At 40.3% G+C, this 12,379-nt stretch overlaps 1 protein-coding gene across 3 annotated transcripts in view; it reads left to right on the plus strand.

Annotated features, from left to right (window-relative positions):
- Nucleotides 1–12,379, plus strand: part of CNGB3 (cyclic nucleotide gated channel subunit beta 3) — a 77,760-nt gene that overhangs the window by 42,446 nt on the left and 22,935 nt on the right. For all 3 annotated transcript variants that reach the window (XM_060775567.2, XM_060775569.2, XM_060775568.2), the window contains exons 5-9: nucleotides 2,053–2,286; nucleotides 3,516–3,724; nucleotides 4,684–4,734; nucleotides 7,426–7,512; nucleotides 10,452–10,516. In XM_060775567.2, coding sequence (XP_060631550.2) covers nucleotides 2,053–2,286; nucleotides 3,516–3,724; nucleotides 4,684–4,734; nucleotides 7,426–7,512; nucleotides 10,452–10,516 — 646 coding nt within the window. The remainder of the gene's footprint in view (nucleotides 1–2,052; nucleotides 2,287–3,515; nucleotides 3,725–4,683; nucleotides 4,735–7,425; nucleotides 7,513–10,451; nucleotides 10,517–12,379) is intronic.

Genomic DNA, 12,379 nt, shown 5'->3' on the forward strand with positions numbered 1-12,379 from the left:
AAGGCAATGCCCTTCCTTTTGCCAAAACCACCACATTGGGGGAGGGGGGGTGCTGGCAACTTGGCGCACTCTGGTGAAGGACACATGAGAGACGAAGATGGTGGAGGCTTTCATGTGAGCACTAATCATAAGGGTGTAATAGCCATAAAGTCTAGCCCAGTACTAGGGATGGCTAAAATGCTCAGGTGAGGAGCCTATTCTGTAGAAGGTGTCCCAGGAGAGGCTGCATGAATAGGAGCTCCAAGATCTTGTGGATGGAAAATGGTACTGTTAGGAATACCAAGACCAGGAGGAGTGGCACATGGGGAAGTGGCCTCGATCTAGAGTCCCTCCTGTCTGTTTAAATGATCTCGACCACATTCGGGGGCAGCACTCTCAAAGAGAGTGATCCTCCTTGCTCTTGCGATGGCAGGCCCCCTGAGATAGTTATGGGAGGGGCGAGGAGCAACTCCCTCTCCACAGGCAGCTGCTGGGGCTCCACAAACATCAGATGTGCAGGCAGGATAGAATCGATCAATGGTGATAATGGTGGAGGATCTGTATTGTTACCCTCTGATACAGCCTGGGGTTGGGGGAGCCCAACACCTTAGAGTGGGGAGCCGAGGGCTTTCCACCATCTCATTGCTTCCCCTTTCTGCCCTTCTCTTGAACTACTTTGGCATGGTCGGCCTCTTTGCCTGAGAGGAAGCGAGCTAAGGGGCACTTCGGCTTTTTCACTTTTAGATGGGAGTTGAGGCCACCGGAGGCTGGCAAGAGCTGTGCAGCCAATGTGGAAGCTAAATCCATATCTATGGTAGGCTGCTAGAGGGACGTGTGATTGTCAGGGAGGTGAGGTTACCCCATCAGCACCCGCTTGTACAGCAGCATCTTGAGGTGCAGGTTTAGATGTGCACTTTTAAAGCATCATTGTGAATTATTATTATTATTTATTTTATTTTATTTCTTACCTGCCCCTCCTAACAGCTTGAGGTGGGTTACAGCTCGAGGCAGATTACAGCTCGAGATGGATGCCATCATTGCAAGGAGAACAGAGAGAAAGAACTTGCCTGTCCATTTAGCATGAGCAGAGTCCAGAGGATAGCCAAATTGTAGTCAGGAAATCAGTCAATCAATGAGCCAAGTCCAAGGTAGTATCAGAAAGAGTAGTCAAAAATGTGTCCAAGTCCAAAAAATGTTAGGAATTGGAGCTAGAGATTGAGAGGTTCTTAAACTGTTGCTTTTGCTGTGGACAAAAGGGACAAAGAGTGAGCAGGGCTACTGCCAAAATGTTTCACTGTAGAGTTTCTAGAAGGTTCCAAACTGCTTTGTGCATGCATGGAAGACTCATGTGTGCAATTTCACAGAGACCATGATGAAAAAATACATTTCATATTATTCAAGTAATATTAATGATATCATTGTGCAGGTAAGGAGATAGAAAATATTGGTTTTCATCCCTTGTTACCACTTTTCTGAATTAGGACACTGATACACGAGGCATGCACATTGCAATCATAGCAGAATAGCATTTAATGTAAACTTTATTGACAGTTGTTAACAGAGACACCTGAGAAGAATATTACCTTGGTCACTATTCAGTTGTCTCAATACACTAGTACAACTTAGGGTAGTTGTGTCCAACCTTTTGTCCTTTAGGTGTTTGGGACTCCAACTCTCAGAAGCCCTTGCCAAGTTGTCCAACAATCAGAAATTCTGGGAGCTGAAATTCAAAATACTTGGAGGACCAAAGGTTGAATACTCCTGACTTAGGGCATTTCAGTAGTCAAAAGTATGATGGTAAGTGATGCTGGCACAGTGCAAGCTTTTAATGCTTGTGAAAAGTTTTCAATTTGTCTTGTCTTGTCTGTCAATTTGTCATTTTGTACAACTGTGTGCAGAATGACACAGTTCAACATAATTGTGCCAAAAAGAAAGTTCATTTTGTCAGCATCAAACTGGACCTGAGACTTCAATATAACTACAGTATGTAGTTATACATACAACTACAGTAGTGTGTGCTTTGGTGTTTTTGAGTAATTTACATTAAAAGCTGCCTTTTGAAAACTTACTTAGCACCCAAAAAGCAACCCCCGCCTCCTCCGCCAAAAGAAGAAAAAAAGGATGAAAAGAAGGATGAAAAGAAGGATGAAAAGAAGGATGAAAAGAAGGATGAAGAAAAAAAGGCAGAAGAAGTCAAACCTGAGGAAGACCATTACTGTGACATGCTGTGCTGTAAATTCAAGAGGCCACCCATCAAAGCATATATGAAAAAACTGAAGCTACCAGAAAGTATAGATGCATACACAGGTAAGATGGGTGCTTCCTTTCACAACGAAACACTTTACACAGAATGACATTATGGTGCTACATACAATATGATTCCCTTATCCAAAGATTCGATATCGAGGGTTTCATTTATCCACACCAAAAAAAATCTCCACCCCCTTGAAAGTGTTTGTTGGTGTCCCTATGTCCTCCAGAACAATTCTATGGGAATCTTCTGGTCCAAAATATAGTCAAAATATATAGTTTGCTATTATCAATTGCTTCCAAGTATCCACTTGGTGGTATGAATTGTGGATACCGGGTTTGAACTGTTCTATGATTATAGAGGCCTCTGACAACTTCACAGTTTCTTTGAAATGGAATAACCAACTCCAGCATGTCCATGGGCCAATTTTCTAACCTGGAATCCTCTGGAGGCCTCATGGACTGTCCATAACATTTACACAAAAACAAGCCAAGTACAAAATCAAATTGGTTTTGTTATCCATATTATTATTGTGCAATATTATTGTTATACAATATTTTTGTTGTTTACTCTTTTTATTTTTACACGTAATTCAGCAATGTTGGATAACAGCAATGTCAAATTAAAATTGGTTTTGTTGTGCAACATTCCCGGATACATTTTTTGTTGTGCAACATTGTTGTTCTCTTTGTTTAAAAAAAAAGCAGCAAGCTTTCACAAAACAGACATGGCTACCTGGAAACATTCTTTATTCTGCAAACAGAATCTTCCCATCATTTTCTGGGCAATCTGTGCATTGTTTGTGTGTGCCTAGAGTTTATTCCAAATTTCTTGAAGCTGAAGGACATTTTTCTCTCTCAATGTGACTTTGAAAGATCAAGTATCATCATCATCATCACCATCATCAATTTGTTACATGCCTTTCCTCACTGCCCAAGGTGGGGCATAACACAATTAAAACACATCCCCATAAAATACATACATTAGAGAGTCTTTCAATGGCTACGCCCCTGGAGCTCTGAAATTCCCTTTTGCGGAAAGCTAAGCCTGTTCCTAAAATTTACCATCTCTAATGCAAGTCATTCCTGACACAATCCCTCCCCCCCCCCCATCTCTAATTTGAAATTTTACTTAACATCAAAAACTGTAGGTTAGCCAATATGTAATGTCTGGATTGGTCCTTCATTTGCATTTAGATTCATCAATTAATTTTTGTATCCATTGGTTGCTTTAATTTATGCTTTGGAACAATGCTTCTATGAATACGCATATCTTTATTTTCCAGATCGTCGCTATATAGGATGGCTGTTCCTTGTTACCATAACTTATAACTGGAATTGCTGGCTCATCCCACTGCGTATGGCATTCCCAGTCCACACAGCAAGCAACATGATAAATTGGATTGTTGTGGACTTCTTATGTGACCTTTGCTATATCTGTGATGTACTGGTATTTCAGCCCAGAGTAGAATTTGTGAGAGGTGGAGATATAATAGTAAGTAGAGTATATCCGGAATAAGAGACAGAAAAATCACTTGATCATCTCCTTGATCCATTTATTATATCTCTGGCTATTAAGGTAGAAAAACATACTCATATAAACTGCTACTTGTATTATATTTGTATTTATTTTTATGTTGTTAAGAGTCAGCACACTGTAGTGGTTTGAGCGTTGGCCTAGAGGTGCATCAACATTGTAGAATTAATAAAGTTTGACACCACTTTAATGCCATGGATCAATGCTATGCCTCACCAAACTACAAATCCCAGGATTGCATGTCTTTGAACCAGATCAGTTAAAGTGGTGTCAAACTGTGTTAATGGTACAGTAAAATGTGCTGTACTATCAGCCATCCACTGATCTGCTAATTATTAGGCCAGGTTCATAAAAGAAATGGAAAATGTTCTAAATTACCAGTTTTCATATAATCATAGAGTTTAAGAAGGTCCACTCCTGATTAGTACTGAAATGGGAAAACACAAATGAAGTTCACATTATATTTCAGAGGAACTGCCAAAGCATCTCTGAGTATGTGTTGTCAAAGGTTTTCATGCCCGGAATTACAGGGGTGTTGTATGGTTTTCAGGCTACATGGCCATGTTCTAAGCAGACTTTTTTTCCTGATGTTTTGCCCACATTTGTGGCTGGCATATTCAGGGGATCTGAAGTAAATAGAGTATATATACCTGTGAAATGTCCAGGGTGGGAGAAAGGAACCATTGTCGGTTAAACATGGGTAAAGGGTGTAATTAGCAAGCTAGATTTGTATGTGTTGAGTGGGATCCACCCATTAGCATGTGAGTAACCATGAAGACAACATACTCAATTAGTAAGGTCATCTGCATAGAAGCCGCCTGGCCTTTGTTTCCTCCAAAATGTGTGTTTATCAGAATAATACTGGACTGTTTTTTACTGAGTTTGAGCTGAGTGTGTTTCTCTGCTTCTAATTGTAGTCAGATACAGCTGAAATGAAGAAATATTACCGCAGTTCATTAAAATTTCGGGTAAGTGAGCAAACTTTGGATCATTTGTCCCATTCTTCTATCTTCCAGAATGCAGCTATGAATTTTATTTTGTTTTGTTGTCATCTACATGATTTGACATAAACAATTCTATAACAGATACTATATTTCTTGACAAATCTAATAGTAGGTCTCCAAACTCTAAATATTTGAGTGTCAGTTTATTTCCTCACAGTCCAAGTATTATGGCACACAATAGTCCTCCTTTGAAATAAAATAAATTACTTCTAAGGGAATTCCTCCATCATAAAACCAAGAAGTCATATTAAAACACTGACAACATATGAAATTTAATGAATTATTTGCAATCTTCCAAAGATGGGCCCTACATTAATAATAATAATAATAATAATAATAATAATAATAATAATAATAATAATCTTTATTTATAACCTGCCACCATCTCCCCAAAGGGGACTTGGGGCGGCTAACATGAGGCCAAGCACAAAATAATACAACATGATTAAATACAAGATTGACAAGAAAATAAATTATAACAAAATATATAAAATAACAAATACAGGAAACAATATAAAATAACCTAATAAACTCAAACACAGAGGGCGGGCCAGATGTATGAGGAAAATGTGAAAAGGTTAAAACCCTGGGTGAGATATGGATAAAACTGTGTTTAGAAAAGAGGAGCCGAAAGAGAGGAGCAATGGGATTTACCTTTATAGAGGGCAGGGGAAGGTGCTTTATTCTGAGGGCAGCTGTAAATGGAAGCAACCAGATGGGTTGAGTGGTCACTTTCCGAAGGCACATTGGAAAAGCCAAGTTTTAAGATCTTTCTTGAAAGGAGCTAGGGTAGAGGCTTGCCTGATCTCCCTAGGCAGTGAGTTCCAGAAGCGGGGGCCCACAGCGGAGAAGGCCCTCTTCCTCGTCCCCACAAGTTGAGCCTGTGAAAGAGAAAGGGGTGAAAGAAGGGCCTCTCCAGAAGATCGAAGAGATCGTGCAGGTTTATGAAAGGAAATGCGGTCACAAAGGTAGGAGGGCCCCAAACCATTCAGGGCTTTATAGGTGATGACCTGCACCTTGAATTGGGACTGGAAGATAAATGGCAGCCATTGGAGCTCCTTAAACAGGGGGGTTGAGCACTCCCTGTAATTTGCCCCAGTTAGAAGTCTGGCTGCTGAGCATTGGACCAATTTAAGTTTCCGGGCTGTCTTCAAGGGAAGCCCCATGTAGAGTGCATTGCAATAGTCCAGTCTAGAGGTAACTAAGGCATGGACCACCGTGGTCAAGTCATCAAGTCAGGCTTCATGAGGTATGGTCGCAGCTGGCTTATATTGCATTTTGCTCAAAAACATAGAGTTTGTCACATCAACCTCTATGGATCTCAAAAATCCATATCTATGACAAACCAGAAGTCAAAAATATCATTATTTGAATTTTTGAACAAAAACTGCAACTAGTTCAAAGGTTGGCCGCCAGGTTGATAACTGGAGCGAACTATAGGGAGCAGTCAACCCCTCTGTTCAAACAGTTCCACTGTGTGCTGATAAGTTTCCGGTCTCGATTCAGGGTGCAGGTTATCACCTATAAAGCCCTAAATGGTTTGGGGCTTGCCTAACTTTGTGACTGCATCTTCCCCTAGGAATCTGCATGATCTCTAAGATCTTCTGGGAAGGCTCTCCTCTCGTTCTCACCCTAATCACAAGTGTGGTTGGTGGGGACAAGAGAGAAGGTCTTCTCGATGGTGCCCCCCCCCCCCCGCTCTGGAACTCTCTCCATAGGGAAATTAGACTGGCACCAACTCTGTACAACTTCCGCAAAGAACTAAAAACATGGATGTTTCACTGTGCTTTTGATTAGACAGTTTACCAGATATGTTGGCCCCCAGTTATGATCTAAAACCTAGTCCTCACACATTACCGCTGTTCCCTAACCAAAGATATAGTGCTCTTTATCATTGCCCTCCCTCCATTCCCTGATTTGTCATCTGGCTCCAGCACTTTATCCATGAGCCCTGTCCTTGCAAATGATTTGCACCAGTCCACCCACCTGAGCTCAGAAACTGTTTACCACTCAGGCCATTGGTGGTTTGCTCGAAGGTTGTTTTAGGTTGTGTTATGCGTGGTATGTTTTATACTGTTTATGAAGTTGTTTTATTAATTTTGTTGTGTTATATTTGATCGGGCTGTCCCCCTATAAGCTGCCCTGAGTCCCTTCGGGAAATGGAGACAGGATGCAAAATTAGTAGTAATTGTAGTAGTAGTAGTAGTAGTAGTATTTAATTTTTGTTTTGCTTCCCAAATCTTATAATCTTTTTTGTTAATCGCCATTTTTATAGGCCCTAGACCAAGCATGGGCAAACTTCAGCCCTCCGAGTGTTTTGGACTTCAACTCCCAGAAATCCCAGCCACCTTACCAGCTGTTAGAAATTGTGGGAGTTAAAGTCCACCTGGAGGGCTGAAGCTTACCCATGCCTGCCTTAAACTCTAAAAGTACCTAATAGATAAGACAACTCTGGAATCAGGTATTCCTGTTTTTCCTTTATTTCTCAAGGTGAGTGATTAACTGCAATTTGGACAAATGCATGATGGTCATAGGTGTTCACTAATTTGGCAACCATTGTTATATGCATATAACTCTTCTCCAACTTTTGTACACCAAAACTGTGAAAGCATAATGTTTAATTTAATAGTATAACTGTACTGTTTTCTCCAACAGCTTGATGTGTTTTCTGTAATACCATTCGATGTCTTATATGCTATATTTGGATTTTACGCAATATTCAGAGCAAACCGGGTATTTAAGGTAAAATGAGATTATCTACTATTGCATTCATTTCTGGGATAGAAATTATAATCTGAGAATAGTTATTATGACTCAATCACATTGATAAGTGGCAGACAGTGAGGGAATAGATTTCCAAAGATACGAAGCACAGCAAGGAGTCAAATGTCTTCTGTTGGCATGACACAAATTTCTATATTTTATATATAAAAAAAGAGGTTTCATTGTCTATACCAGTTCTGACTAAGTGGATTGGAACATGCCTTTTGATACTAATGTTAATCAGATTCTTAGGAGACATTAATTTTCATAACTAAAATCAATGTTCAAAGTAGTTTTCTAGCAGTAATTTATCAGAAAATGTATAATATTGTGTTGTGATAAAATGCAGATGTATTGTATATACTCATGTCTAAAAATCAGTTCAAGAAATTTGGGTCAACTTATCCAAAAGTCAATGTAAGTACTATACCATACTTCTGAGTGTTCCCTTCTCTGACTTGTCAATCTTGGAAAACATAAAGGAAGCACTGACTTCCTCTACTCTCTCCACTATGACATTTTCTGTTGTTGTTGGTTTTTTTTAATGCTTATTAGGAAAATGTTAGTGGCAGTGGCGGCTGAACACCTGAAGAAGCACAAGTGCTTTCCCTTGTGGAATGACCATCCATTTATCCATGGGTCATATCCAAATCCAGAAATTTGGCCCATAAATCTGCCCTCTACTTATATATGAAGTTGACTTAAACATAAGTATATACAGTTACTTCTTAAGATCTTGCAGAAGGAGGTGTCCCGCCAGAAGACCAATAACATCCAGTAGGCAGCAGGGTGCAAGTCCAACTCTTAGCTCCCAGATTGGCTGCAGGGCTTTTCCCAGATTTGTTCTAACTGTTCACTAATGGAGAATTATTATGCTACTGTTTTTAATTGTTTTAAATGCTTTATGATGTTTTTGAGCACTGAATTTTGCTATTGTTAATCGCTCTGAGTCGCCCCAGGGCTGAGAAGAGCGGTATATAAATATAGTAAATAAATAAATAATTAAGAAAGTGAACATCCTAAACAGTGGGGGAAGAGACCTTTGCTTTCTCTGATTATGGAAAAGTAACTTAAATAACCTTGGAGGCAAAACTGTAGTGGCCAGGATGAGAGAGCTGCATTTGGTTAATACTTAACTTACTTAGGCAATCCCTTGTTGGACGAGTAAGATGGTCTTCCATTATGCGTTTCCTTGTGGGTTCGTAGGTGGCTGTGGAGCCCTATTCTTGATCTGCATCTTCTCCCACAGTGAGGGCACTGGTTTCCAGGTGGAAGGTGGTCCCAGTTGGGGTTGGCTTGACGCGCCTTCCTCCTGGCACATTTCTCTCTTTCGCCTTCCACTCGTGCCTCCTCGAATTCTGCAGCACTGCTGGTCACAGCTGACCTCCAGCTGGAGCGCTCAAGGGCCAGGGCTTCCCAGTTCTCAGTGTCTATGCCAGAGATTTTAAGGTTTGCTTTGAGGCCATCTTTAAATCTCTTTTCCTGTCCACCAACATTCCGTTTTCCATTCTTGAGTTGGGAGTAGAGCAACTGCTTTGGGAGGCGGTGGTCAGACATCCGGACAACGTGGCCGGCCCAGCGGAGTTGATTGCAGAGGACCATCGCTTCAATGCTGGTGGTCTTTGCTTCTTCCAGCACGCTGACATTTGTCCGCAAGCAAGCATTTGGGTAATACCCTCCCCCAAGTCAAGCAACCAGACAGAGGGAGCAGGTTGCCATATGTATACTGGCAGATAGCTACACTCCATCAGCATGATGTAGGATCTTGGTGACTATCTGTACATCTTCACAGTGTTCTTCCAAGAAGACAAATGATTTTTTTTCATTTCTTGTTAAAGACATTTCTTATTAAGACCACCTCCTACAAATGACTAGACTAGTGTTTCCCAGAAGCCAACTCCCAGAAGCCACAGGTAGCTTGTCCAACAGTCAGGAATTATTGGAGATGAAGCCCAAAATTTCTGGAAGACCAACATTCAGAAAACACGAAGCTAAACCAAATTTCATGTTATTGTACCACAGGAATAGTGGATGCTATTAAATGAACACAGGTGTGAGTACATTGTGGCCCATGGTCAGCATGTAGCTTAAGGGATGGTTTTGTCCCCCCCCCCCCCCCCGGCAATAAAAGTATAGTTTTCACCTCCAAATGCCTTTGGGGATGTCTGTGATATTCCTCTCCCTCACTGTCACTGCCAAGCCATTTTCCCAGGAGGAGACCTTGCTTTGTGCATGCTTTCATGGAAGAGAGTCAGAGGGAAAGGAGGCAGTTCCCTTGCACTCAATTGGCTGAAAGAAAATGAGTGCAAGTGGTTTTTTCTTCCCCTGGGAGCTCAGATCAGATGAGTCATGTTCTGAATTATTTTCAGAAAGCAATTCCTTAAAGGATGTGCAAACAACCTGGATGATGGGAAATTATTGCTTCCTTGGAAGTGGTATCATTCTCAGAGCCATGTGTTCCATAGTTCTGGGTCCACCACCATCACCACTTCATTTTGTTTATACATTTCCATTTAATTGTCTAAATAAACCTTCTTCATTTGTAAAATTTAGAAATGTAATTATCCCGACTGTCACCTTCCTGTTGAAAAAATAATAACTTAGGAGCAGAAATTAGTAGAACTGAAATTTTTTCTCTGTGTTCAAGAAACTTTGGTTGGATGACTAAAATATCACTATCATTATAATTCATCAAGATCACTGATCTGCTAAATGGAAAAGTATCATCCATAACCCAGGTCCTGAGGGTGAAAAGCAATATTGAAAATGTCAAATAGTTGGGGTTTTAGTGTTGCCAGTTGTGCAAAGTGATGACTGTAAAATGGATCATTTAAACATTGTTATAATGTTGGAAGTACACAATGCGTTATTGCTATTTAAAATACAGTTATTTTTCCTCTTTCTTGGTTTACATTCAGGTCCTCACATTCTTTGAATTTAATGACCGGTTAGAGGGAATAATGGATAAAGCCTACATCTATAGGTATGTGCGTCATATATTCCAGTTTCATGTTGTGATGTCCTGATAAATATTTCAGCATCTATTATCTCTTACAATGAGTAAGATTATTTTCAGTTCCTTTGTTTGCTGTCTGAAAATGAAAGCATTACAAGAACCTACTTCAAAAGGATATTTTGGAAAGGTTAGATTTACTTATTTATTTATTTAATATTATTTTTACCCTGCCTATATCAGCCCAAAGGCGACTCAGGGCGGCGACATGTGTCTAAATGTGGCAAGTTAATCCAGGGCATTTGTAACATAGAGCTGCCCTAGATCCAGCATGTACCTGCTGAATGCATCTGTCCAAATAGTTCAGACCGTCCTTTTGCATATTGCTTCGTGAATGCATCTAGACATCATCTATAATGAGAGTTCAAGTCATAATATAATGCCCGTGTTACTGACCAGCAAGGAGGGGGTAAAGTGACACCCTCCTTCTTGCTGAATACTCAGCTGCCCCATTCTGGCTTCAGCAAATGTGATTGTGATGACCAGGTGCTCACAGGGAGCTTCATGGCTAGCAAGGAGTTATGGTGGTGACACAAGTACTACCCCTTACCTTCCCTGCACTGATCAGAACAGGAAAAGGGGTGATGGTGGTGGTGTTCTTGTAAACAACTATCATGCCTAAATGAAACTAGTCTACTTGTCCAGATGGTCACAGAGAACTCCAGAGTTTCCTGCAAACTCTGGAGCAGCAGTTCCCAAACTGTGTTCCATGGAACCCTAGAGTTCCACAAAAGCATTGTAGGGATTCCACAAAAAAACCCTTTAAAATCTGGAAAATAATCTTTTAAAGAACTATGTGTCAGAGTAGAGTTATTGAAATTCCATGTATCTTTGCTTTAAAGAAAAAAATGAATCTGTGCCACTGAATGACTGATAAGTATAGAGCTGTCAGGAGCCAGAAAGGCTACCTGAGCAATGCTCCCCTTCATGTTCACCTATCATATTGTTATGGGCATCGAATTGTGCCATTAATGTAAACCGCAAGGAGTCGCCCCCGAGCTGAGAATGGCAGTATAAAATACAGTAAATAAATAAATAATATTGATGCAAATCAAGGTTTTCAGTTTGGGTATACACCAAAAACAAATATAGGAGTAATTTGGGTGCCACCCCAGATTTGAACATAAAGCCCAATTTTAAAACTATTTCAAGTACAAAAATGAAATATTTCATTCAGAACATTTGGTGTGAATCCAATATTTTTTGTACAAAATAAGCATCCGTCATTATTTTTCATAAAGTTTCTCTTTTCTCCAACCCTATTACATGATACAAAACACTCAGACAATAGGAATAGATGAAAGAAGGAAGAACCTTGTGAGTTCATAATGCTTAGGGACGGAGTTAGTTTCACAGGAAAAACTGAGAAAGAGTTAGGGTTCCTGGGGGGGGGGGGTGACTTTTCCAAAGGGTTCCAAAGTTTGGGAACCCGCTGCTCTGGAGTATCCCCCAACTTTGCTTAGTGTGTAGCAAAACTGGACTTCAGTGCAAAAAACTCCAAATACTTACTGGAGATCTTTGTGTATCTTGAAGGCTGCTAGCACTGGATTCCGGATGAATAGATGTTATAGACAAGCCTTAAGGCAGGGCTATTTGTTTGCTGTATTTTTCAGTTTAGAGAAATCCTGAATAGAAAACTTTAGATGAATAGTAAGTATCCATTCCCAATTCTATGTATGATGTACACACTGACAAAATCTGACAAAACTAGTAAATGCCATTGGATCTTTTATAAGTATTCTTAGCTGATTGAAATGAATTTGCAAGCGGAGCTATCTTATGGGATACATACCTCACCAGAGCTGTCTTCCCATTATTATATGACAGTGTTCA

Source organism: Anolis sagrei, chromosome 4, assembly GCF_037176765.1.
Source record: "Anolis sagrei isolate rAnoSag1 chromosome 4, rAnoSag1.mat, whole genome shotgun sequence".
Taxonomy (NCBI): domain Eukaryota; kingdom Metazoa; phylum Chordata; class Lepidosauria; order Squamata; family Dactyloidae; genus Anolis; species Anolis sagrei.